Consider the following 25,443-nt stretch of genomic DNA (forward strand, 5'->3'; position numbering starts at 1 on the left):
TACCTCATCCAGTGCACTAAATGCCCCAACAACAACTATGTGGGTGAAGCCAGACATTCACTGTGCTCTCCACTGAACTCACACAGTGAGCTGTAGCTCACGAAAGCTTATGCTCAAATAAATTTGTTAGTCTCTAAGGTGCCACAAGTACTCCTTTTCTTTTTACCCATCACAGTTGGGTGAACACTTTTCACAGAGCAATGACTATGTCTGACCTATCTGTCCTCATCCTCAAAGGAAACCTGCACAACACTTTCAAGGATTTCAAAAGACAAGCCCGGGATCTTAGATTCATAACTCTACTAGATACTAAAAATCATGGATTGAACAGACACTGGATGTATGGATTATTACAACAATCTGTAACCCACTAACCCCTTCTTTTTGTTCTGTGACTGAAAACGTGTTAATTGGCCACTCTACCTTGAATGGTCCCTTAGACTATGTACTAACCACTTATACTAAACAATCTCTTCTACCTTCAATTTAGCTGTGATGCTCAAAGTACCTTTCCCAGATCTGAAGAAGAGTTCTGTGTGGCTTGAAAGCCCTCACCAACAGAAGTAGGTCCAATAAAAGATATTACCTCACCCACCTTGTCTCATTAATATCCTGGGACCGACATGGCCACAACTACACTGCATATTTCACTACTGTGCATTTTAGATTATATGTTTATCCCAAATTGATTTCTCCCTCTCTCCACAGGCACCATAAGCACCAACTGCTCCCTATCCAGCTGCCAAAAACTTCAACAACTATGGTGCAGTTTTACATTGCCAAAACTGAACAGAAATCATCGCATCACACTGAAAATGTGGAGATAGCACTGTGGAGAGAAACTGACTATAAAAACAAGTAACACACGGCTACTGTACTGATTAAATGAAGCTGCTGCAGAAGAACTTCCAGCACCAGGTTGCCACAGAAACCACAAGACCTTGCCACAGAATTTAGGTACAGCTTGGCTCAGAGCACATGGAGCCTTTATTATACAGCATCTAGAGACCAAGATGTTCTGTAGCCATATTTGGAGAAGAGGCCCTTATGCATTTCCTCAAATCTGTCAAAGTACAAAAGGAATATATTCCTGTGGGCTGCTAGTGCTAAATCAACACATCTCCTGCAAGTATTGCAGAACTGTTGCACGTTCTGATGTAAGCGGCGAGTAGAAATGTTTGGATGACTTTTCATAGCTACCTGTGGCATTTTGGCTGGTTCACTGCTGGATCAAATGTTCTCCAATCAGAGCAAGAACAGCATTCATCATGGCTAGCAACTGGACAAGGTCATCAATCAGTAGTTCAGGACTTTCACTGCTATGACAGCCATGAAAGCCTTTTGAGCAAACAAGTACTCACTGCCTGCTAGAGCCATAAAAGGACCAGAATTACTGACTGGTAGTGGCAGCAACACTTCTTTCATTGGAGACTGTCATTTGAAATTCTAGTAGTGTCAGGTCCATGATCTTCTGACCCAAAGGCACATCACACACGATGATTCAAGCTCGTAGTCCACCACTGACATTACATTACAGTCCTAGAAGGGTGACTGTATTTTGGACGAGAAGTTAAACAGACATGGCTGCCTCTCTCACACAGCTTCCCACGTAACAGTTAAAGATTCCATAGCACTTTCACTTTCATCTACCACTTTTTGCCCATTGTCATGGTTTGCATCCTATGTGATTCTCCTCAGATTCCTCATCTGTCTTTCATTTTGTGATTTCTTATGTTTCACAGAAATCGGATTTGCCTGCCCAGTGACAGTATTCACATGCTATTTTTGACTAAAATATACTATGCCAAAAGTTGCCAAAATCTTGTTACTGAGTGTAGGCAAGTATTTTTAGACTAATGGCCAGGGTCTTTTATGTCAGACTGACACCACTGTCAACATACAGTTTCACGAAGCAAAAGTAAACTAACCTACCTCCCACCCACCCAAAAAAAGAAAAGGAAAACACCAAGATAAAAGAGGGTAAAACTAGTTCACTGGATGTTATTGAGAGAGCTCTCACAGTACTATTAAAAAAAACAAACAAACAAACTAAAACAACCCCACACACCTCCAGGAGGGGAATAGCTCTGGTGCACTGTCTACACTAGCACTTTACAGCACTGAAACTTACAGCTCTCAGGGGGGTGTTTTTTCACACCCTTGAGCAAGAAAGTTGCTATGCTGTAAAGTGCCAGCGTAGACAAGCCCTTAGAATTGTGGTTGTGGAATTATTATACTGTGACCCACAAGAAGTCGCACATCAAGCTGAAGGACTGAGAGCCGGAAACTCATGAGTGCTAACATCTGCTATGACACCTTAACTCGCTGTGTGGCCCTGAGCAAGTCATTTAACTAACCACTGTTTTCCTATTTGTAGAGAGAATATTCACCTACCTGACAAGGATTAGTTAATGATAGTAACAGAATCAGAAATGTGAAGTGTTATGAAAAGTCTATGTATTAGTGCCATTTCTCAGAAAGTCAAAGACAAGTTGCCAAGAGCGTAAGATTACATCCAATTTTCATTTTACATACAGGAATGCCCCAATTTGTTTTTATGACACATGTCAATCCCAAATCAAGGAAGACTTGTTCTGCTTTAGACATTACCAGCAAAACCCAAAAGACAGGATGCTGTACTGCCACAGAACTCAAGGGGAAACAAATCTACAGAATAACAATTTTTCAATATTTCCTGAAGAAATCTGACAAAATATTTACAAATGGAGTAAATTACAGAGTAACTTCATAAGGCATATTGTGCAACTAGCCTAGCATATTTGTGCCTCCACTTTAAGAGCTAAAAAAGAGCTTTTTTTAAAAAAAGGACTGCATTTCAGCAACTCATGTGAAATTATGATACTTGTAGACAAGCTGAGCAATGCAATGGATACAGTTTAAACTGCTCATCCTTGCTAGTCAAATTACTTTGCACAAAATTACTTTAATTTTAGGAAGTTGCTTATTTGTGTCTATACGTCATATGAAGTCACGTGAATCATGTCCATCGGTCTGATGCAGAGTTAACTGCAAGATAAAGTGGATGCTGCTCTAAAACCTGGGACCAAAATTAAAACAATTCTTGCTAAAATACAGCATGTAGAGCAGATTCTCATATCCCAAGTATCAAACTAATTAAGTCTCTTCTTTGGATTTTCCTCCAATCACCACTATCAGCTCTCAAACTTCAAATATAAGATACAAAAATTCATGCACTTCGGGAATTTGTGTTAAGCGATTTTAACAGGTCACAAGAGGCATGCTGAACACTATTACTTAACCCTTCTCTCCCTCCTTCCCAGCTGAATGGCTCCAGAGTAATTCCATGGAGGCTGTGGAATTGCAAGCATGGCAAATGCTAGGATGTCAGAGAAGAGTGTGACTCAACTCTGACAACAATGAGCATCATGGACCATGAAAGAAAATCAATTTTTAAATAAGTGCATTAACTTTCCCTGTTAACTTGACTAACAAAGGGAATGGAATCTTCTTAGTTAAATCTGTAGTCCATGTTTTAATCCAACAAATGGTGACACTAATGTTTCATTATTATTAGACAACTGAGAAGTTACTTCAGGTCAAGTACATTTTCCCATTTTGCTATTTTTGTTGTACTGTATTTCTTAAACAACTAAACTCAATTAAGTCATCTTAAGCAAACTGGGGGGAAAAAACTCCACAAACACACAAAAGTTACACTCTTTCAAATATTATTACAACTAAAAAGTATTAAGACAGGAAACTGAGTTTCATAGGGCCTTTCTTAAAGCACATCTAAGGTATAATTTTTTTCCACAGGGGACAGGGAAGGGTCCAAATTCTCACATCATGAAACCTACTTCCTCATCCTTCTCCTCACCCTGCCAGTGCCTTGTGTGGCAACGAAACAACACACAACAGCAGAATGATCAGTTAAAAGTAACAAGCAATTTAGTTTCTTTCTGTGAAAAAAGTTTCCTGTAACTTCATTCCTGGGATTCGACATTTAGGAAGACGGGACCCTCCATCGGACACAGAGCCATGTGAAAAACCCACACCCCTGAGAGACACAGCTGTACTGATCGAGAGGACAGCGCAGACAAGGCTAGGTGGAGGGAAGCCGTCTCCCACCCACCTAGCTACCTCCTCTCAAGCGAGGTGGATTAACTACGCCTGAATGTCCGCGCTGCAGTGCAAATGTGTTGCCGTAGCGTTTCAAGAGCAGCCATGTCACTGGTGCAAACCCAGCCCAGTTTGGTAGCCAGGCAAGTCGCCATCTGATGGCAGCTCAGCTGAAATACCATGAACTACGTCTGATGGGCTCCAAGCACCCAGTGTGGACAAGGTCCAGCCCACAAACAGCACCTCTGGGTCTGCCCCTGGCCCGGGCCCTACGGGCTGAATAACCCGCCGTCTCGCTCTAGCGCGGCGGGAGCGGGCAGGGTCCAGCGGGCCCCTGAAGCCAACCAGCACCTGGGCCCCAGCCCATGTGTGTGCAGGGGGCAAGAGGGGGCCAAGGCGCCTGCGGGCCAGCAGCGTGGGCGAGCCCCAGGCCCAGGCCGCTGCTGGCCCCAGGGAAGACACAGCCCGAGAGTCGGGCCCCGAGGCGGCCGCCTCCCTCCCGGGGCTTCGCCGCGCTGCGCCCGGGTCGCAGCTACCCCGCGCCCGGCCGCGATTCCTCACTCACGGGCTTCCCCCCGACACGCAGGCAGCAGCGACAGCGCAGAAAGCGGCGGAAGAAGCTGGGTCCTGGCCAGGGCCGCGCCTCCCGGTCCCGCCCCCGGCCGCGCCGCTCACACCCACCTTCCCTCCCCCCGGCTCGGGGCGATCCAGTGCGGGAGAGAAGCCGGGAGCAGCTGCTGGACCGCTGTAAGGTCTCCTGTGTAGCTTAACTATGCCAGTGGGAGAGAGCTCTCCCACCGGCATAATTAAAGTACCCCCAATGAGTGGCAGTAGCTATGCCGGCAGGAGACGCTTTCCTGCAGACATAGTGCTGTCCACACTGGCACTTTCATCAGAGAATCTTGTCAATCGGGGGGGGGTGATTTTTCACACCCCTGACAGACAAAAGTGATAGTACTGTAGACAAAGCCTTTGTGAAGACTCCTAAGTGGAACAAATTGCAGGATCTGGGGCTTAGACTGTAAACTCTTCAGGGTAGAGCTTTTGTCTTTGTATGTGTTTGTACAGGGTTTAGCACAACCTGGCCCTAATTCTGATTGGGGCCTTTAAGTGCTACTGTATCAGGAATATTAGATAATGGTAACAGTAAGTGCTAAGTGTTATTTGCGGGGGTTGCTCCCCTCTCCCACTGAGAAGACTAGCTGTGGCTTCATCTCCTCTGACTCTCTATCTTGAGCCCTTTGGAACAGCTGCTAGTTCCATCAGTCCTATTTCTGCCAGCCTTCTTTTGTTTATAGAGGGTCCTGTCATTACCTGTAAAATGAAAACAATAAATGAATCAGTCAGAATCATATCTTTCATACGTATATGCATTTCATATAATAAATACTCTTGTCTCATATTTTAAAGTCTGAATTTTATCAGCATAGAATTGTACATTCTTTGGGTTGTTTTACCATAGGTATTTCAAAAGAGGAATTATAGAAGTTTTTTATTCCAACCCATATCATGTTAAAGCCAAAAATCACAGAAAACTGCAACCGATCTTTATATTTTTATTCCTTGCCTCTAAAAGTCAAATTTGCAAATGTCTGTCAAAAAGGATACCATATGGAAAGGCTAGCAGAAGGGCAACTAGTGAACCAGCTATATGTGCCAGTTTCAATTTGTCACACTTCTCATTTCTGGGAAATGCTTTATCCTTGTTTTAAGCATGAAAACTCTCATAAGGAACAAGTTAACAATACATTCCTCAAAATACATCCTTTGTGAATGGAAAATAAACAATATGCCTCTATTTGCATAACTCCATGTATGGAGGGAAAGGCAAACACCCACAAAGTTATATTAAATTATTTTAAAGGATCAGTAATTTTAGCAATAATCCAAGATTCCCCAATAATAACATCATGGGTTACAAAAAACATACTGAAATATCTTGCAGCTACAGATGCATCAAAATCATCTTTTCCTTAATACAGGTATAGAAAATGTTGGTTATATAAACCCAAGTCCTCCAAAGACTTACACACACACATACTTAACTTTACACACCAGTACTGACATGCATAAAGTTAAGCACACGCATAAAGGCTTGCCATTAGAGAATTTGGGCCCTAGGTATGAAATACTGGTTTAAAACAGACATTGTTTAGATTGCCACTCCCTCCCCCCACGCCAAATGGCAGCCTTGTCTTTAAAGTGAATCCCTAGTATACAAGGCAGATAATAGACTAAAATAGACTAATTATTATTATTAGAGCACAAGTGGTAGACACATACATGACATTATTTCTACCTCAGGAACATACAATCAAATTAAGATGTACACACTCTTCAGACATAAATAGAAGTACAGATATCGACTGAGATAAATGCCAGAAGCCAGATACTGCCCTCAGTTACACCAGTGCAATCCCACTTACATATGTGGTTGTAAATTTTTAGGATAGCTTTTCTGAGTGCTGGGTTTGGCTTCAAAGTTACATTTACTTTTGTATTTATCAGATTTTGTTTTAATTACTATTTCAAGTCTGTGCTGGTTTTGGAGTATTTGAGACATTTGTGGACGCTTCCTTTGCTTAATTATGTAGCAAAAACTGTACAGTATATGCTGACTCGCCTGAGACTGAAGACAGTGGTTGAGTTTGCAAATTTCATAAATAAACTTGATGATACTACATATGCAGTGATAAATCTTTTGTGTAATTCACCTACTTAGGCTGCTGAACTCAGATATCTGGGGTGGAAAATGTCCATTGATTTCAATGCGACTAGGATTTCACCCCTGATTTTCAGTAAGATCCTGCTTTTTACCTAATTTTACAAATAGATTTCCTGGCAATAGGCGGTCAAGTGAAATTTGCCCAAGATCACACACAGAATGAGTAATTTAGGCCTGTTATGCTTGTGTTTAACCACACATGAGTAGTCTCATTAAGGTTAATACACTACTCACATGTGTAAAGTTAAGCACATGTGCAAGTCTTTGTAGGATTAGTTTTAACAGATTTTGATCCTGAGATCTTTGTAAAGTTTTACCATGTTTAACTTTGCAGAATCAGGATCAAGTCCAGTCAGAAAAATTCTGGAATTTGGTGCATAGTTGGTAATAAGGGACTTTGATAATATTCTGTGATGGTCATTTATCAGTATAACTATTTTGATTTTCCTTATTCATTTTCAGGTCTTTTCACTCAAAATAAGAGGTTTGTGGAACTTTTCTGGGTTAGCAGGTATTAGAACTCTCCATAACAGGAAGTGATTTCTCGACACACTGTAGCAGTTTACAGCAAGAACCATTCTTTTGTTGTATGTTTCTGCACAATGGTCTGCAGCTTCTGAGCACTGCCACACTACAAATACATAATAATACTTAACAATTATTCCATGTGGGCTATAAAGAGGCTGGTATAGCTCCCTCTAAAGAGAGAGCTAGAACAAAGGAAGTTCTGGAGGTTGATCCTAGGGATAACAAATTTCTGTGAAGAAATTTAGGCTTTTTGCTGTATTCTTGTTTATGAGTTATCAATAAAGTCAAACCCTATTAAAGGAGTGAGTTCATTGTCTTTGTGTTCTACTGTGGATGTATATAAACTCAACCCAGTCACACCTGGGTAACTGAATAAGAGAGCTACCTGCTACTTGCATGTCTTAATTTCTTTAAACAAATGTAACTCATGAGTTTTGAGGTTAATTTCTGTAGAGTATCCCAAAGCGGGCTGCGTACCTTACAGAAACAAATATATGTTCCCCACCCCAAAAAGCCTTCAATTAAAGCCCCAATCGTATAACTGGATCTGTGCTGGTGGACCCTTGTGCCCACACAGAGCCCTATTGAAACCAGTGGGACTTCCTGCAGACAAAAGGCTTCTGTGCAGACCCAATCATAGGATCAGGGACTAAGTTCAAATATGATACAAGTGGGAGTCCTAGATAGGTGAAAGGGAGATTGGTAAAAGAAAGACAAAGGTATGATAATTGTTACTTAGCCATAAGTAATAATCACTATTAGATGTAAAATATATATTAAATGTAGGAAGTAGAGTGCTTTGTTAACCCAGTCTCTAATAAGTAGCATGTGACAGAATTACATTAGTGAGAAAAAAAATCAGATGATTCTAAACTTTTTAGAGATGACTTTCTGGAGGCATCCTAAATTGTGCCTGTCATTACTGGTAGTATTGGTGCTTAAGGTGATAGAAGTGAAACTGCTTTGTAATAATTTATGAACATTGTATATTGACCAGATTATGGGGATGTTTACTGTATGAATATGTTGGTTTAGTTTAATGGGGGGTTATCAGGAAAAACAAGCAGGAAGGAAAACAGTGGCTCAGGATGAGCCACTTCTCAGCAAATACTTGAGGGTGGATGAGAGACAATGCCAGAACTGGAAAAGGACTGGGAACAAGAGGAACAAAAACAAAACAAAACAAAAAACAAAACAGAAAACACCTGAGGCAGGGTTAAAAAGGTAAACCCTTTCAAAGAAGGGGCAGATGTTGGGGAGTTGTTTGGGGTAACTAGACTGATACACATGACCGTCAGGGGTGTCTGGAGAAACTAGGCTTGCCTAGGTCTCCATTACTAGATGGTAAGACTTTAGGTAAAATAGAAGTGTGTAGACTGTCCTAAAATCCTTTTTCTCTAAGGGCTTTGTTTCCACTATTAAAGCAAACAATATTCTGGTTTTAAAACGGCTGTCTGGTCTCAGACTCCTGAAGAGAAGAACCCAACTGAAACTACTTGGTAAGCATCATCAATATGTAGTGTACTGTATCTCAGAGTCTGGTCCAAGAGTGGAATTCTACCTCAGGAGAAGTAAGACACAAGGCCTGACACTAGAGGAGGTGCACTTTGAGAGACCGGAAAAGGGACAGAAGTGCAGATACCCTGTATTCACAAAAAACCTATTCATCTAATTGTAGATTGCTTAAAAATGTAATAATGTAGTATACCTCTCTTTAATTCTGGTTTCAAGCAAATTCAATTAAATTTTGATTTACTTTTTCTTTAGGGTGATTGGAAGTCTTACTGTTTATGTAAATTACATATTTAAAATTATTTGCATATAAGACTTTATTCACAGCACTACAATGCAACCCTGCTTTTTCAACAGCTGCTGCTGATGGGCCAGATTCTGATCTCAGTTGCAGCAGTGCAAATCTGGAGTAATCTCACTGAACTAAAAAACTGATTGGGATTTACACAGGCATAAATAAAATCAGAATATGGCCATTTTTTGTACTCATGCTAAATGCAGAGCTTACAATCTCCATGGAGATGGTGGTGGCTTTGTCTTCAAACATGGCACTAGGTTTAAGCCATTTTTAACATTGAAAAGAAGAAACTGAATATAGAGTTACTATTAGCAAGCAAAACTATGTTTAGTCACAGTTAAGGTTTCTGCAGGACACATCCCATTCCACCTCAAACCTTAAAAGTATGGAAATAAGAAATTAGGGGGCAAAAACTTGTGTCTTCTCTTCAGGGCCGGTTCTAGGATTTTTGCCACCCCAAGCAAAAAAAATTTTGGCCGTCCCCACTTTTTTTTAGTGCTCCCTCACCCCCGGCTCTGCCCCAACTCCGCCCCTTCCGAACCCCTTCCCCAAATCCCCGGCCCCGCCTCCTCCCCCAGGGGTGCAGCATTCCCCCCCACCATTGCTTCCTGCAGCTCCCCCCCCAACCCTCCGCCCTAGCTCATCTCCGCTCCGCCTGCTCCCCTGAACACGCCGCCACCGCCCCGCTTCTCCCCCCTCCCTCTCAGGCGAGGGAGAGGCAGTGTGTTCAGGGGAACAGGCAGAGCAGAGGTGAGAAAGGGTGGCGGGGGGCGCGCAGGAAGTAACGGGGGCAGAGAGGATAGAGGAGCTGCTTCCCCACCCCAGCTCACCTCCGCTCCATCACCACTGTCTCCCCCAAGTGCGCTGCCGCTCGGCTTCTCCTCCCTCCCTCCCAGGCTTGCTGTGCCAAACAGCTGTTTCATGTGTGGCAAGCCTGGGAGGGAGGGGGGAGAAGCGGAGGGGCAGCAGCACGCTCAGGGGAGCAGGCGGCGGCGGAGTGGAGGCGAGCTGGGGCACGTTTCTAGGGGCGGCATGGCTGGCGCCGGAATGCCGCCCCTAGAAATGTGCCGCCCCGAGCACCTGCTTATTTTGCTGGTGCCTAGAGCCGGCCCTGCTTCTCTTCCACTTTTATACTGCATACAATAGTGTTAATAACACACTCCAGTGCTCCATAATGCTTTCACTTCCATCTCCAACACATATCCAAAAACAATACATCCCCCAACTTCATCAGACTTACACTGTAAAGCAAATCCTTAACAGTTACTTCATATGCTCAGTGCTTTTACAGCAAGAGATGAGTACATCTGACTGTCACATTCCATCCATTTGAGAAGTTTATTTGCCTTAATTCTGCCAAGGTTTGAGAGATTTTAATTCATAGTCTGTTTTTCCAGCTCAGGGAACTTTCTCTTAGGTTATAAGGTTATTTGATAAGAGAAAAGGTCTCTTCTATGTTTTTTTAAGCTCCACAGGGAGTGACTGGCAGCGTTCATATCACACCGGATTTGTCCTGAAGAAGAGCTCTGTGTAGCTCAAAAGCTTGTCTCTCTCATCACCAGAAGTTGGTCCAATAACTTACCTACTTTGTTTCTCTAGTATCCTGGGACCAGAATGGCTCAACAATACTGTACTGCACACAGCAGATTTGTTGTCAAATTAAAATTTGGTAAGTTTGCCTTCACATACACATTTTTCATCATGGCTGAGAAGTTATACAGTTCTTCACAGACAAACAGTTACTGATCTGTAACTGATCTTATAGAAATTAGCATGCATTTGAGGGGGCACCAATGTAGCCAATGGGCTGGTTCCAGAGTGCTTCAGATTTCTTGCAAAAGAACTACAAAGCAAAGTGGGACAATGCAGTTAAAAAATCACCGAAATGGGCAATTTTCAACTAATTCTTTCTGAATCAATTAATTTTTAATCAAACCACCATGAAAGATTTCAATAGTATTCAAAGTTTATATTCTGTGTTGTGGTTTTTACCATTTAGTTTTTGTTTGTTGTAAACAAACTAAAGGTTAAAAGGTCCTGTTCAATTTTAACTCTGTAATGCAACCTTAACTCTGGTGCAGATACCTCAGTGCCATAAAAATGAAAACTCAGCATATCTATTCAAAAAGTGCAGTTCTACTTTGCCAGTGATGTCCTTTTTAAAGATTACAAAATGTACATATTAGCTGTAACAGTAAAAAGTTCATATCATTATGGTAATATGGAATAGTCAGTGTAGAGTTAAGAGTAAATTGTGTAATCTGTAATACTACATACATTAAACTGATATAGTGAATCCACTGATTCAGCAGCAAAGCAAAAAAGATTTAATCCAGCAAATAATTGATTTAATGATTTATGATTTAATCCAGCAAATAATTGCTGTCAGCCTAATGGCTATTACTATTTAACTGGTGGATACGCAGTTACATTCCGCCATGCATAACATCTCCAGCACCCTGCGGCCGACTCCACTCCCATGGCTCCCAGTTCTGAGCAATATTGCTCCTCCCGATATCAGATGAGAGGTTGCCACTGACAAGTTACTGCAGAAAGTACATGCCTACTCAAGCCTGCCGCTGCATTATGACCGTTTTAAATCACCAGCTGCACATTTGCCATCACGTCACCCATTATGGTCTCATCCTCCACGCCAAGATGTTAGGTCGGAAACACTCTGGCAAGAGGAATGAATATCCGTTAAAATCCACAACCAGTCCCTCATCGCCGACCCCAAAATTTGCCTGCCTGGTTTTGACCTGCCCTGTAACCAAAGGTCCCTGTTGAACAGGTTCTGGAATGGGCAAGGTCTCTGTGCAGCCAACCAGTATCACTGGGGCCTTCGTGACAGCCCTTTGTGCAGCTGCAGTGCAACACAGATGATGACGCACATTGCCAATGAATGCCTGTTGACTAGGTTCAGCGGGGGACTAGAAGAACTGCATCATGCCCCTGAAGATGCCATTGCTTAGCTAGATGACTATACATACACTAAATAAATAAACTACAGTATTTATAAACTCATCGAGTTCTACCTAGCCCTTAACAGCCCAATGGGTCTTCTTACGATAGTAAGCACTATACCAGTAACAAGTGTTTGCAAGATTGACCCTTAGGTCCCCATCTAACTCTCTCTGATGTCAATTAAAAGACTGCCATTGACTTCAATAAAAGTTGAATCAGGACCTTAAACAGCAAAGTCTCTTCCTGACAATTTCATACATCTTCGTACATTTTATGAAGGTAAGAATGAGGTAGGTACAATAAGAAAACAAAATGGTTGATCGTAACAAGACAACCACACTAACTTGGAATACAACCTAATGCTGAGTGTTGTCCTTGGTACTCTAAGCACTTTCATCAGCTTGACCACACCTAGCAGTGTGAAATTCTGGCCCCATTGAAATAAATGGCAAAACTCTCATTGATTTCAATTGGGGCCAGTATTTCACCAATAGTTTTTTGTGTACCTTCTGAGAGTCTGTTTGGACTTCTAGTCCCCAGCCTTACTTAATCCTGGGGGAATTCTGTGCCACTGCATGTGTGCATAATTAATTAGCTGCACATACTTTTAATTTTTTGTGCAGAAAAAAAGCTTCTGCTGGAAAGTTGCTGCAGTTCTGCCTTTTGCCCACCAGAGGGAGCTGTGGTGCTAGAGCAGAGCAGCAGCTCCTGGCCAGCTAGGGAGGAGAAATAGCCTGTAAAGTAGTGCCTTCTTCACGGCTCCTGTCGGGCCAGGTCAGGAGACAGGGGATATGGGGAGATAGCGTGGGGCTGCTGTGGGGTCAGACAAAGGCTCATAAGGGCTAGTGGGGGAGGACAGACTGGGGAAGGAGCTGAATGGGCATGGAGGCACAGGGCCACAGGGAGGAGGGAGATGCAGGTCACATGGTGATGGGTGAGGGAGTGCAGGGCCACATAGGGACAGGGGTGGCTGAGTGGGGGCACAGAGACACATGGGGATGGGGTTGGAGTGCAGGGCCACATGGGAATGGGGGAGGGGGTGTATGAGTGGGGGCAGAGGGACACATGGACAGCGGGTGAAGGACACATGGGGGTGCAGAGACACATGGGGACAGGGGCAGATGTGCCTGACTGAATGGGAGAGGCTAGGGGTCAGCCAGGGTCTGCATGGGGGAAGCTCACTAACAATCCCTCTGCACCCCTGAAAAACACCTGTTCCATACTTTTCCCACCCACATCCATCACCCCTCCGAATTCACACCTAGGCTCCTTTCCAGAAATTACTTCCCTCTCCGTCACTCCTCTGTTATCCCTGACTCCCCCAAGCATTTGCATTGCTTCTGAGGGGCGCAGGAAATATCATTCTGTATTGTAGTGTAAATGAATTATTACTCAGAGTTCTGTATTAATATGCCTACTAAGGAATCTATTTGTCAAAAAACATTTCCTGAATCTTTTTTGTTGTCTGTATTGTTACAAACATACTTGCTGACAGGTATTTTGAAATAAATGACCAAAAATAATTGAAACTGGTATGATTATATTATGTTATTTTGACAAATAAAATATGCAGAATTTTACAGAATTTGAAAATATTGTGCACAGAATTTTTAATTTTTTGGTGCAGAATTCCCCCGGGGAGTCTTATTGTGCACTTGTGTCAGATCCAAGACAGGAGTTAACCCTCTACTTGCTGAAACCTAAGATGGGCCTCTAAACCCTTTTAGAGTGAGAAATGGGCAGTCAAGCCAAAAATAATGGAAACATTAAAAGGGCCTGATCCTGCAAGTCTTTTGCACAGAACACTTCTTTAAGTCAATGAAAGCTGTGCAGGTGGAGGCATTGCAAGATAAGGCCCTAAATTATGTTTTATTTAAATACACAGAATGATCATTATGGGCCAGATTTTCTCCTGAATTACATCTGTGTAACCCAAATGAGTCCAATGGGAATTACACACATGTACTTGAGGGCAAAAGCTTTCATATGAAGTGAAAAATATGAGTTGCTAATGGAGAATCTGAATATGAATATCCAGAATAACCACAGGTAGTAAGACCTCTTACACCAATTTAATTAAAAATTATTACAGCAATAATAATCTGAGAAGGCAGGTATAAGTTTTGCAAGTGGTTCCCTTCAAGATCATTGCTGTCAGAGTACAGAATTGATGCTAATCAAATGACGTTAACCAGATGCTGTCACTTCATCTTGCAATTGACACTTTGGTTCTACACCTCTAGCCTTCATCTCTGTTCTCAGCTCCTTCTCACCTCAGACTAACTGCTCACTTTGTATCCTTCTCTGTGCTTCTTCCATCTTGCCCTTTATGTCTAAAATGCCGTGAGCCCCCAATCCAGGTCTGACATTTTTGCATCCATTCCCCTTTCATCCAACTTCAAAATTGATGAGAGGCCTACCAGTGCCAACCCACCATCTAATGAATTGCTTTTATTTATCTACTTTTAAAATCACTTCTGCATAGTTGTGTGATTGAATCTCCTGTTCAGCTGATCCTTTGTGCCTGAATTGCTCTTTATTGATTGTCCCTTTAGATAATGAGCTCTTGGGAGCTGAAACAGGGTCTTCTCCATTTTTCTGTACAGCGCTGAGAGTCGTGTCAATTCTCAACAAATAATAAATAATAATTTTGGATTTCATCATCACAAGTAACAAGTCCCTGCCACAATTTCTTCATTTTTTTCCTTTTTCATTTAAATCTTTGTTTTCACTTGTAAGTATGACTTTGCAATTTAAAGCAAAGCATGTCAAACTGCTGTGGAAATTAATTCTTAGTAAGAAGTTAATCTAAAAATGATACATTCCTGTGGAACAAGATCTGCCATACGTCTATAGGGACAGCAGCCAGATCCAAAGTTGTTGTTGCTATTCTAGTTTACAAATGACTGAAGTGCAAATACATACATATTTTACTTTCCATGGAAGTCTGGAATAGGGCTACAAAGACATGGGTGCTACTGTGTTAGTGTATTGACAACCTGGAAACTGCAGTTAGTTCAAATCAAAGCTGCCCATGGTAGTAAAGTCAAGCACATGTATAAGCCTGAATCCTGCAAATGCTTATGCATATGCTTGACTTTACTATCATGAGTAGTCCCATTGATTTCACTAGATCAATTCACAAAGTAATGTTGAGCATTTATGTAAGTATTTTTGGGATCAGGGCTTAACTCGTTTCAAGCTTTCTTATAAGCACTGAGTGCCAAAGGGTACGTCTACACTGCATCTGGGAGTGAGCCACCCAGCTCAGGTAGACAGACATGTACTAGCCCTGCTTGAGCTAGCATGCTAAAAATAGCAAGGTGGACATAGCAGCATGGGTGGTGGCTGAGGCTAGCCACCCATGTCCAAGCCTGCCTCACCTCCTGGATCTGAGCTCAAATAGCTAGTGTGAGCTACTGCCCATGTTGCAAGGCCCACAGTGTTATTTTTAGCGCACTAGCTTAAACTGAACTAGTGCAAGTTTGTCTAATCTGGGAGGCACTCTCCCAGCTGCAGTGTAGACATAGCCAAAATGGCTGTGGCTGTATGCTCAAGGAAATTGCTCTTTCCCCCCTCAGTCTTGGAATCAGATTTGTACAGATTTGATTGTAGCACTGGTGACTTAAATTTGAACTGTATTTAATAAGTTGTTTTAGTCTTTTGGGGAAGGGAGCTGTGTACATTTTCCTTGAGAAAATTGATGTACTTCTGAATTAGCATAAAGGCATCTAGATAACATGATAAATGAGACCTTTAGAAATACTGTTGCTATGTTATTATTTTGGTACATGTATTTATAAGGCCTGTAGTCAAGGGGGAGGCTTGCATTTTTGTGTGGACATTTAAGGTTAAATTTTGACCCTGTGAGGATCAAACACAGATTGTGAGCAGCTTCCCCCAAAGGGTAAAAAATAATAAGGTAGGTGAAAAACTATTATTTTAAAAAACTTCACTATTTTAAGCCAATTTCATGAATTGGGGGTGGGGGTCTGACTCACGGCTTTTGAGCCTTTGAGATTCTTTGGGACAATGCATTGGTCACTGTAGGGCCAATGGCCTAGTTTATTGACTCCTAGTCCCTACTTTCACCTCTAAACTATGCTACCTCCTCTTTTAGGCTGAAGGTTGGAAAAGTTTATTATATGACATGACTGGTTTGCACCAGTGACAGGTCTTCCATGTGGAAATGTACAGCCACCATATGCCACTTGGCTGGCTGCTAGAGTCTTTATAAAAGCATTATAAAATACTCATCTTTTCAGTAATCCACATTATCTTATATATGTATAGAAACACACTTTTTAAAAAAATCATACGCCCGATTGCTTGACAGAAAAACCACCGCTGCTCAACTTCTAATATGAGTTTCTCAACCTTTACACCAAAGCCTTTTCGTTTCTTTGAAGAGACATTGTTTGTAAGATTGCGAGATGGGAGCTGTGCCCATAATGCTACCGGCTGAATCACCAGCCTGTAGCCTCAGCTGGTAGCACTACCCTTGCCATGTGGGAGTCCCAAGTTTGGAGCGATCTTTGCTCGCTGGGCTAGCTGAAGGGTAAACACAGAAGCTTGCACTTGTTCGCTTAAGTCTGTTAAATTCCACATTAATTTTCCAACGTTGGGACTCCACAACAAGGATTTTTTTTTTTTTAATTAAGCAGAAAAATCAACTACTGGCGTGGGCCTCCACTTGTCCATTTCACGGGAAACCCCAGCTAGGAGCCCTCACTTTGCAAGCTCCATCACCCCGCCTCACGCCCGCAATGGGCGCAGCCCTGCTGTCACGCGGGCAGGCCCTTCCAAGGGCTTGGCTCAGCAGGCCAGACAAGAGCGAGCCCCGCCTGTCGTGCGCTGCCTAGCGGGGCGGCCTGAGGGCGAACAGAGACGCACGCAGGCGCCGCTGCTTGGGGTCCGGTCATGTGGGGCTGCCGCGGGCTGAGGTGCGCCGCCCGGGTTCTGCTTGGTGTCCCGCGGGCGGCCGGGGGCTGGAGCAGCAGCGGCCCCCGCCCGCTGCAGCCCGGTGAGTAGGCGCCGTGCAGCCGGCTGTCCCGCTGGGCAGAGTGCCGGGCTTAGGCCGGAGAATGTTCCCAGCCCCTTTTAGAGGGGCAGGGGGCCGCGGCCATCGTGTGGGGGAGGCGAAGCTCCGTTCTTAGCGCGCAAGGGACAGGCGCAGGGCTTGGGGCACTGCTGCACGTCAAAATGGCAGGGCGGGGGGGGGGGGGGCGTGTCTGGCAGCTGCGGTGTAATGTTAAAAAAGTATTGCACGGCTGGGACTGAGCAGGCTCCTGCGAAGTGAGGCTACTCCATAGCATCCGCTGAAGCTGCTGCCCTGCCCTTGACTCTGGTATTACGCTCGCCTAGATTTTGTTTACACTGTAGTCGTAGCCCTAGGTCCCACGATATTAGAGAGCCATGGTGGGTGTGGTGATACGGTAGAAGTTGTGAGCTGACTGATCAACCTCTTTTGGAACCGGAAGTATGTGATCCGGCAGCAGAGACAAAAAAAGACAAATATGTTAAATGTAAACTTAAACCAAAAAAAAAATTTTTTTTTTTTTACAAGGTAAGGAAACTGTTTCTGTGCTTGTTTCACTTTAAACAATGATCGTTAAAAGCAACATTTTTCTTCTGCATATTTAAGTTCCAAAGAAGTATTAAGTCAATGTTCAGCTGTAAACTTTTGAAAGAACAACCGTAATGTTTGTGCAGAGTTATGGACATTCCCTTCTTTGTTAGTGATTACAGAAGTCTAAGAAGTGCGTGGGCCTTCTATAATCAGGCACACAAGGCCTGAAGACTCTAAGACAGAGGTAATCAATAGGCAGACCGTGGGCCAAATCCAGACCATCAGATGCTTTTGAATGGACTCTGAAATCTCTTTAAAAAAACAGGAGTACGTGTGGCACCTTAGAGACTAACTTATTTGAGGATAAGCTTTTAAATTGCCACAGGTACTCTTGTTCTTTTTGCGGATACAGACTAACATGGCTGCTACTCTGAAACCTGACATCTTTTTATACTTTATTGTTGGGTCGTGTGGTGTTCTTTTTTCCTCCTGTCTCTCTCTCTGGAGTCTGACAAAAAATAATTGACTATCCTGGCTCTAGGATGACTGTACAAGCAGACAAGTGGTATCTGGAAAGTCAAGAGAATTTTAGCAATTGAAAAGGAAAGTGACTCTTAATCACTGTTAAATTTTATGTGAATGCTTCTAATTTAAAATGACTATGGCCCACGTTTTTAAAGGTGTTTAGGTGTTGCTGAACTCAGTCCAATTGACTGTCAATAGGATTTTGGCTCTGAAGTGATTAAACTGCCTTTGAAATGACACAGGCTCCTAAATCTGTGTTTACAGAATAGCACAATGGAGTTTACATAGCACAATGGAGCTGGGGCCTCTGGGCACTACTGCAATACAAATAGTAAGTGTAATAGTAAAATCTAAATAGTGTTAGTGATTTTAACACCTCTCAGGCCATGCTAGTCTCTTATTTAGAGCCCTCTCCTGGCTCCCCTTTTCTCATGTTAGGTGTTGGAATGCTGAGCACAGCAACACCAAAATACCTTAAAAATTTGAGTCTAAGTATCAGTCCTTTATACAGAGTGTTTTGTTTTTGCTGGAGGACATCTTGAAGGTATGATCACATATTTACTGGAAGTGCTAATAACTGAAGGAACAAATCTGAAATTAACAAACACACAAACAAAATAAGTATCTTTTTAGGCCTCTTTCTTATACATCATAAATAACTTTTTTTTAAATTTCTATTTTTATTAACCTGATGGTAGCAATAAAAATGATTGTATGTAAGTGGAATGAGTCTATGACCAGCCAGTAGGAAACCAAGGATTGTAAATAAACATCCATTTTATAGTGCTTAAGAGTTTTATTAAAATGCAAATGAACCTGAGGGACAAGCACAAACCTTAACATAAATACTAGTAGAAAATACAGTCTGCATTTTTGTGATTGAGGCCTGCACCTGTGCTGATAAAGTTTCAAAAAGAAACAATTTCATTGTCAGTATTGATCAAAGATAGGAAGCAAATCCCACTTCTTTGATTGAGCCATCTCACAATACCTTTTTAAAATCCACTTTAGAACCTCACACAGAATAAACAGCCCAGTCCTTCCTGACTCTTGGAAAGAGAGAAACATGTGTATATACTTTATTTCTAATTTTGGGAGGCACTAGGATAACCATGGTGACAGATAGTGGAATAACTCAGGCTCACATTAACATCTGTAAACTTGCCATATAGGGTATGTCTACACTATGAAATTTAGTCGATTTAATAGAAGTTGATTTTTAGAAACCAGTTTTGTACAGTCGCTTGCATATGTCCACACTAAGTGCATTAAGTTGGCGGAGTGTGTCCTCACTACCGTGGCTAACATTAACTTACAGAGCGGTGCACTGTGGGTAGCTATCCCACAGTTTCTGCAGTCTCCGCTGCCCATTGGAATTCTGGGTTAAGTTCTCAATGCCTGATGGAACAAAAACATTATCGCGGGTGGTTTTGGGTACATGTCATCAGATCCCCCTCCCTCCATGAAAGCAACGGCAGACAATCGTTTCGCTCCTTTTTTCCTGGGTTACCCGTGCAGATGCTATACCACGGCAAGCATGGAGCCCGCTCAGCTCACCATCAGTGTACGTCTCCTGGGTGCCGGTGGCAGATACGGTACGGCATTGCTACACAGCAGCAGCTCCTTGCTTTCACGGCAGATGGTGCAGTAGGACTGATAGCTGTCGTACGTCTCCTGGCAGACCTCGGCGAGGTCGATTGGGGCACCTGGACAGATATGGCTATTCTCCTCTTAGAGCACTGAATGGGAGCCAGAGATTTCAGGTCATTTTCTTTAGGTTTCATCTCATGGAGATTCAGCCCTGCCTGGAATACAATGCAAGCTGGAGGCTTCTGCCTCAGGCTGCTCTCCCAGCCGGCAGCACCGCACGGTTGCACCTACCCCTTGCTCCCATGGCTCATGAAAACTGGACAGTAGTAAGGAGCAGTTCAACTATAGGCTGAGCAAGTGCAGAAAGTAGGAAATTTGTATGTTGGTAGAATGTGCCTTTGGACATTTAAAAGCTTGCTGGCGCTGTTTGCAGACTTGGTCAGACCTCAGCACAACCAACATTCCCATTGTTATTGCTGTTTGCTCCATAATATCTGTGAGTAAGGGGGAAATGTTTATGGCGGGGTGGGAGGTTGAGGCAAATCACCTGGCATCCGATTTTGAGCAGCCAGACACCAGGGCAATTAGAAGAGCACAGCAAGGCGCACTGCGCATCAGAGAGGCTTTGAAAACCAGTTTCATGACTGGCCAGGCGTCAGTGTGACAGTTGTGTGTTTCTCCTTAATGCAAACCCGCCCCCTTTGTTGATTTTAATTCCCTGTAAGCCAACCACCCCCCCCCCCACACTTCAAAATAAAGTAACTATTGTTTTGAAACCATGCATTCTTCTTTCGCCCCTCCCCCCCCGTGCCTTCTAATCTGCAATAACCTCAGGGATGGAGATGGTAGGGGGAGCGTAGAACCATTCTATGTTCTATGATTCTGGGGAACTGCATGGTCACCTGTGCTGCTAAGTTTGCCATGCTGACCAAACAGGAAATGAAATTCAAAAGTTCCTGAGGCTTTTCCTGTATACCTGGCTAGTGCATTGGAGTTCAAAGTGCTGTCCAGAGCAGTCACAATGGAGCACTCGGGGATAGCTCCTGGAGGCCAATACCATTGATTTGTGTCCACACTACCCCAAATTCAACCCAGGAAGGTTGATTTTTAGTGCTACTCTGTGGCGGTTCAATACAAGACGGGACACGGCTTTAGACAAGCAAGCAGGCTGGTCTGCTGACGGGATCTCCCCTGTCAGCTTTTCCACCTCTCTTTTATTTCTCTCCCCCCTGCGCATTACATACTCCGACAGCAAAAGGCATCAACAAAGGAAGTAATATGACTTTGATTAATATTCTTATTTACCAGCCTCTATCTACTACAATCTTTGTTCTCAGGCCTTGAGCCTAGGCCAAGGAAGCTTCCCACGGTTGATGTCCTTATTTTGACTTCCCAAATGGTCCATGTTTCCATGGTCCATGTCCTTGGACAGAGCAGAGCAATGTGTGCATTGCTCCTACACAACAGTCAGGGTGTGCCCTGACTGTTTCCAGGTGCATGAATGCTAGATGAACTCTTCAGCTACTCCCCTTGTTGGGGAGGAGTACAGAAGTCCATTTTAAGAGCCCTTTAGGTTGACGGAATGGGGTTGGTTGTGTGGACACAGTCTTTTTTTTAAAATCAACCTAACATGGCTAAATTCAACCTAACCCCGTAGTGTAGACCAGGCCTTAGTGAATTTTCAGTGGTAAATTCCCCCAGATTGCCGCATCTTAATATTATTATTATTTATTAGCATGATTACTGGTAACCACCTTTTCCAAGATTTCTTTATGATTTTTCCTGCTTCTTGTGGGATGACAGTCTTTTCTTTTTCTAGGTCTGAGAACTGTTAATGTGATCTTTCGTAATCTTGACACTGCTGCTGATTGTAGTCTTTCCTATAAAGAACTCAAAGGCTTGCTAAAATCCCAAATGACTCTTATTGATGTTCGAGAGAAGTGGGAAACTGGACAGTTTGGAAAAATTCCTGGCTCCATCAACATACCATGTAAGTCATACATATCACTGAATAGCAACAGGATCAGAAACATTTAAGCCTAAACTTGCAAGCAAACCCTGGTGACTTGTCATACATATTGCAACTTGTTTTTGTCAGACTCTTCTGGGAAGCTAACTAGTATAAATCTTCACCAACAAAACTCCTTCATGAATTTCACATAAAAGACTTTGCATCTATTCTTGCAGTAGGTGAGGTTATGGAAGCTCTACAGATGAACCCAAAAGACTTTAAAGAACGGTACAATCAAGATATGCCTGCTAAATCTGACCATCTAGTCTTTTCATGCATGGCAGGAGTGCGAAGCAAGAAGGCATTGGATATTGCTATGTCTTTGGGCTTCAGCAGGTAAGCAATTGAGGTGCTGGCTGGGTAAGCTCCTGTATGGAGAACAGGATTAATGGGAAAAGTTTCTGTCTGCAAAGTAGACTGCTTCCTTGGTGGGCACAGGGAGATTAGAGAGGCTGCAAAGACAGATGAAATCCCCCATTATTATTGCTTTTTTAAATCTTCTTCATATTGACTGGGTACATATCACCTCAGGAAAGGATGCTCATAAAACGTCTAGAAGCTATAAACGATTGCTTCTTGGAGCAGCTTGTCCTGGCACCCACAATGGAAGAGGCAATCTTTTATTTAGTCCCAAGTGGAGCACAGGCTCTGGTCCAGGAGGGAAATATAGCTGAACAGTTTGGTAATCGCGAGCATAATGTAATTAAACTTACCCTTGTAAGGGGGGCAAATGCCAAAATAAACCCACCACAGTAGCATTTAACTTCAAAAGGGGGAACTGCACAAAAATGAGGAAGCTAGTTAAACAGAAATGACAAGGAACAGTCACAAGGGTGAAATGTCTGAAAACTGTAGGGAGACTAATTTAAAAACCCCATAATATAGGCTTAAACTAAATGTATACCCCAAATCAAGAACAAACATAAGCTAAACAGCAGTGTAAAAGGCAATTACAGGCAAAAAGTCATTTTCTAAACATTGGAAGTCAGCATAAACTTTGGCAAATCGAGTGTAAAAGTATAATTAGACAGGCCAAGAAAACTGGAAGATCAACTTGAAAAATCAGAAACTAACAGCAAGAAAAATTAAGTATATCAGAAGCAGGATGTGCCAAAGGATTATCAAGGGGCTAAAGGAGCACTCAAGAAAGACACAGCTGTTGCAGGGAAGCTAAATGAATTCTTTTCATCAGTTTTTCACTGCAGTGAAAAATAGTGGGATTGCAACACCATACTCAAGGTGTTCCCTACCCCTCCTACTGCCAGAAGTATTTGGCACTAGCCACTATCAGAGACTAGATATTGGGCTAGATGGACCACAGGTTTGACCGAGTATGGCCATTATCTTAAGGGTACAGGTGAAGATGTGAAAACAAATGGAATAACGAGTACCTAAACTGTTGGTGTGGTGTTTTTTGGGGTTTTTTTTTGTGTTTTGTTTTAAATAAAATGGTACTTTGCAGCTCTGTTCCCAGAATGTAGTTTGAGACATCTCTGGTCAATCAGTAACAAGACTTTTCCCACTGCTGTCAGTTCTGCAAAACTAGAACAGCTCTGGGAGGCTTAACTGAATTCTCTTGTTGCATGTCAAAAAAACTGTTGGCTGATTTTCAATTGCAGTGCCATCTGTGCAACCCTATTGTCGTCAAATCATGCCCTCAATTATATAATCCTTTGCTAGATTGCTCAGGTATATGGTAATTAAGGGCATAACATGTTTGCACAGGGGTAAGATGAAAGCAGCACTTAGCTGCAGAATTCTTATTACTCAGGTTCCTCTTATCTAACCATCAATCTGACTTTCAGGCCGCAGGCAGAGTTTGGACTGCTGGCAGCCTTTGCTTTTGTAAACTGAGCAAATATTGAAGTGGAAATAGTTCATACCAAAATGGAATGCCATAATTCCAATCTTCTACTCTACTCTTCTGAGTAGAACCAGACTAAACCATCTATGACCCCACATTGTTTTGTGTGTGGGTTGTGTTTTTGTTGTTGGGGTTTTTTGTTTGGTTTGTTTTTAACATGTTGAAACTTCACTATCTGTTTTTCATATTGCTTCATAGAAAAGGCTCTTTTTTTGTTTTTTCCTTCTTAAGTTTGGTTACTTTGTAGATTGGAAAAACCTCCTCAGTTAATGTTAGCACACAGTTCTTTTTAAACTGTCATTCTGGCCCTAAATGCTCCACTACCCACCCACCTGCCCCTTTATGCTATCTTCTAGGTAGTATAGCATTTGGGAAGGTGTCGGGGACCAATCAGATATTGAACCTTCTTTCCCTCACCTCCATTAATATAGGGAGTCTCCTTAACAATCTGAAATCCATATTGCAAACATAACAGGTTAGCTAATGAAGAACTAGGAACCCATCAAACAAGTATGCATGGAAAACATGAATGGTGGATTTAAAACAAAAACTCCAACTTTCTTAAACTAGTGCAAATGTGAGGCCAAAATGATCTTCACTGTAATGGTTTGAAATGTTAGCACTCTACCAATGCATTCAACATGTTTATAAACTTCTCCTTAGAATGTATAGATCTGAATCTAGTCTCAAAGTGAGGTTTGGACTAAGTTGATAAGGACTAAATTGGTACCACTTAAATTTCCCAAAGTAAAGTGAATCTACTCCTATTACACAACTACTTGATCAAACTGTATTTAAACATGGCCTGTGTTGTTGTTTTTTCTGAATGCAATATGCATTGACCATATGCCACCACTTGCTTGACATTAATCCCCCATGTTGTTCATTTTCTCTAATTGAAATAGGATCACTAAGTGAAAGTCAACCATAAAGACTACTGCAAAATATTTGCATTTTTGCTCTGTGAAACTAGGAGCAATTAGACTGTTTTGCAACAATGAACACTACCACTATTGTACAGTGTTTCTTAGAGAAACTAGAGAATACTTTTTTTTTTTAAGCAACTAGGCTTTATTCTTTTTGTACAAGATTACCAGTAATAACATCTCCATAACACTGACAATCTTCTGTGTACTTTCAGAGTTCAGCACTATGCTGGTGGTTTGGAGGAGTGGGCAAAATATGAACCACCAGAGACAAAACAATGAAGATGAATTTTGGAATACAAGCCTTGTTATAGTGTCCTGATATTAATACAAGCTATTACTAGCCTTGTGTGAAATAAGATTGAGAATGTGGGGTGAAGGGGAATGTTTGTTTATATATGTAAACTTAATAAACACTGTTAAAAGTAGCTGGTTATTCTGAATTTAAAATGTGATTTGAGAGTTGAAGATTACACAAGTAGCAATTTGATTCTCCTTTGGTCATATGTTAAAATTACTATGAAACTACTCCATGAAAAAAATTTAAAGCTAAGGACTCCAAAGTAAAAACTGAACATACTGTACTAATGATATACTTCATAGTAATGTGTACAACAGGGGATCATGGTTAAACTTATGGTGATGAACAGACTTTATAAATTTTGTTATATAGTCCTCTTGCCCAGTTATTTTAATTGGGTTAGAATGATACTTGGTACTAATCTGCATATAGTAGCTGTTCTTAACCTGTCTTGTCAGAAGGGCAAATAGGAAGGGAGGAACAGATCCTGCAAACACAAGAGGTGACACTCTCAAATGTGACTGCAAAA

At 42.3% G+C, this 25,443-nt stretch overlaps 2 protein-coding genes across 7 annotated transcripts in view; one reads left to right on the top strand and one right to left on the bottom strand.

Moving 5' to 3' along the window:
• USP45 (ubiquitin specific peptidase 45) overlaps nt 1-4,752 on the bottom strand; it is a 103,388-nt gene extending 98,636 nt beyond the window's left edge. For all 5 annotated transcript variants that reach the window (XM_073336844.2, XM_073336845.2, XM_073336846.2 and 2 more), the window contains exon 1: nt 4,667-4,752. The gene's annotated coding sequence lies outside the window, so the exon portion shown is untranslated. The remainder of the gene's footprint in view (nt 1-4,666) is intronic.
• Nucleotides 4,753-16,921: 12,169 nt separating this feature from the next.
• Nucleotides 16,922-25,041, top strand: LOC140908880 (thiosulfate sulfurtransferase/rhodanese-like domain-containing protein 3). 2 transcript variants are annotated; one of them, XM_073336852.2, is made up of 4 exons: nt 16,922-17,151; nt 21,632-21,802; nt 22,000-22,159; nt 24,829-25,041. In XM_073336852.2, exons 1-4 carry the CDS (start codon nt 17,049-17,051, stop codon nt 24,893-24,895), a joined length of 501 nt encoding a protein of 166 aa, XP_073192953.2. In that variant the 5' UTR covers nt 16,922-17,048; the 3' UTR covers nt 24,896-25,041. The 2 variants fall into 2 exon arrangements, with proteins under 2 accessions (XP_073192953.2, XP_073192952.2); XM_073336851.2 differs by lacking the exon at nt 16,922-17,151 and adding an exon at nt 20,003-20,308.
• The last annotated feature ends 402 nt before the right edge of the window (nt 25,042-25,443 follow it).

Source organism: Lepidochelys kempii, chromosome 3 (genome assembly GCF_965140285.1).
Source record: "Lepidochelys kempii isolate rLepKem1 chromosome 3, rLepKem1.hap1, whole genome shotgun sequence".
Taxonomy (NCBI): Eukaryota; Metazoa; Chordata; order Testudines; family Cheloniidae; genus Lepidochelys; species Lepidochelys kempii.

What these genes read in the sequence shown, in the direction of transcription:
- LOC140908880 (XM_073336851.2), top strand. Translation starts at nt 20,203, where the DNA reads ATGTGCCTTTGGACATTTAAAAGCTTGCTGGCGCTGTTTGCAGACTTG. An exon ending in TGGCTCCATCAACATACCAT is followed by an intron (nt 21,803 to 21,999) that starts GTAAGTCATACA and finishes CTATTCTTGCAG; the next exon opens with TAGGTGAGGTTATGGAAGCT. An exon ending in ATGTCTTTGGGCTTCAGCAG is followed by an intron (nt 22,160 to 24,828) that starts GTAAGCAATTGA and finishes GTGTACTTTCAG; the next exon opens with AGTTCAGCACTATGCTGGTG.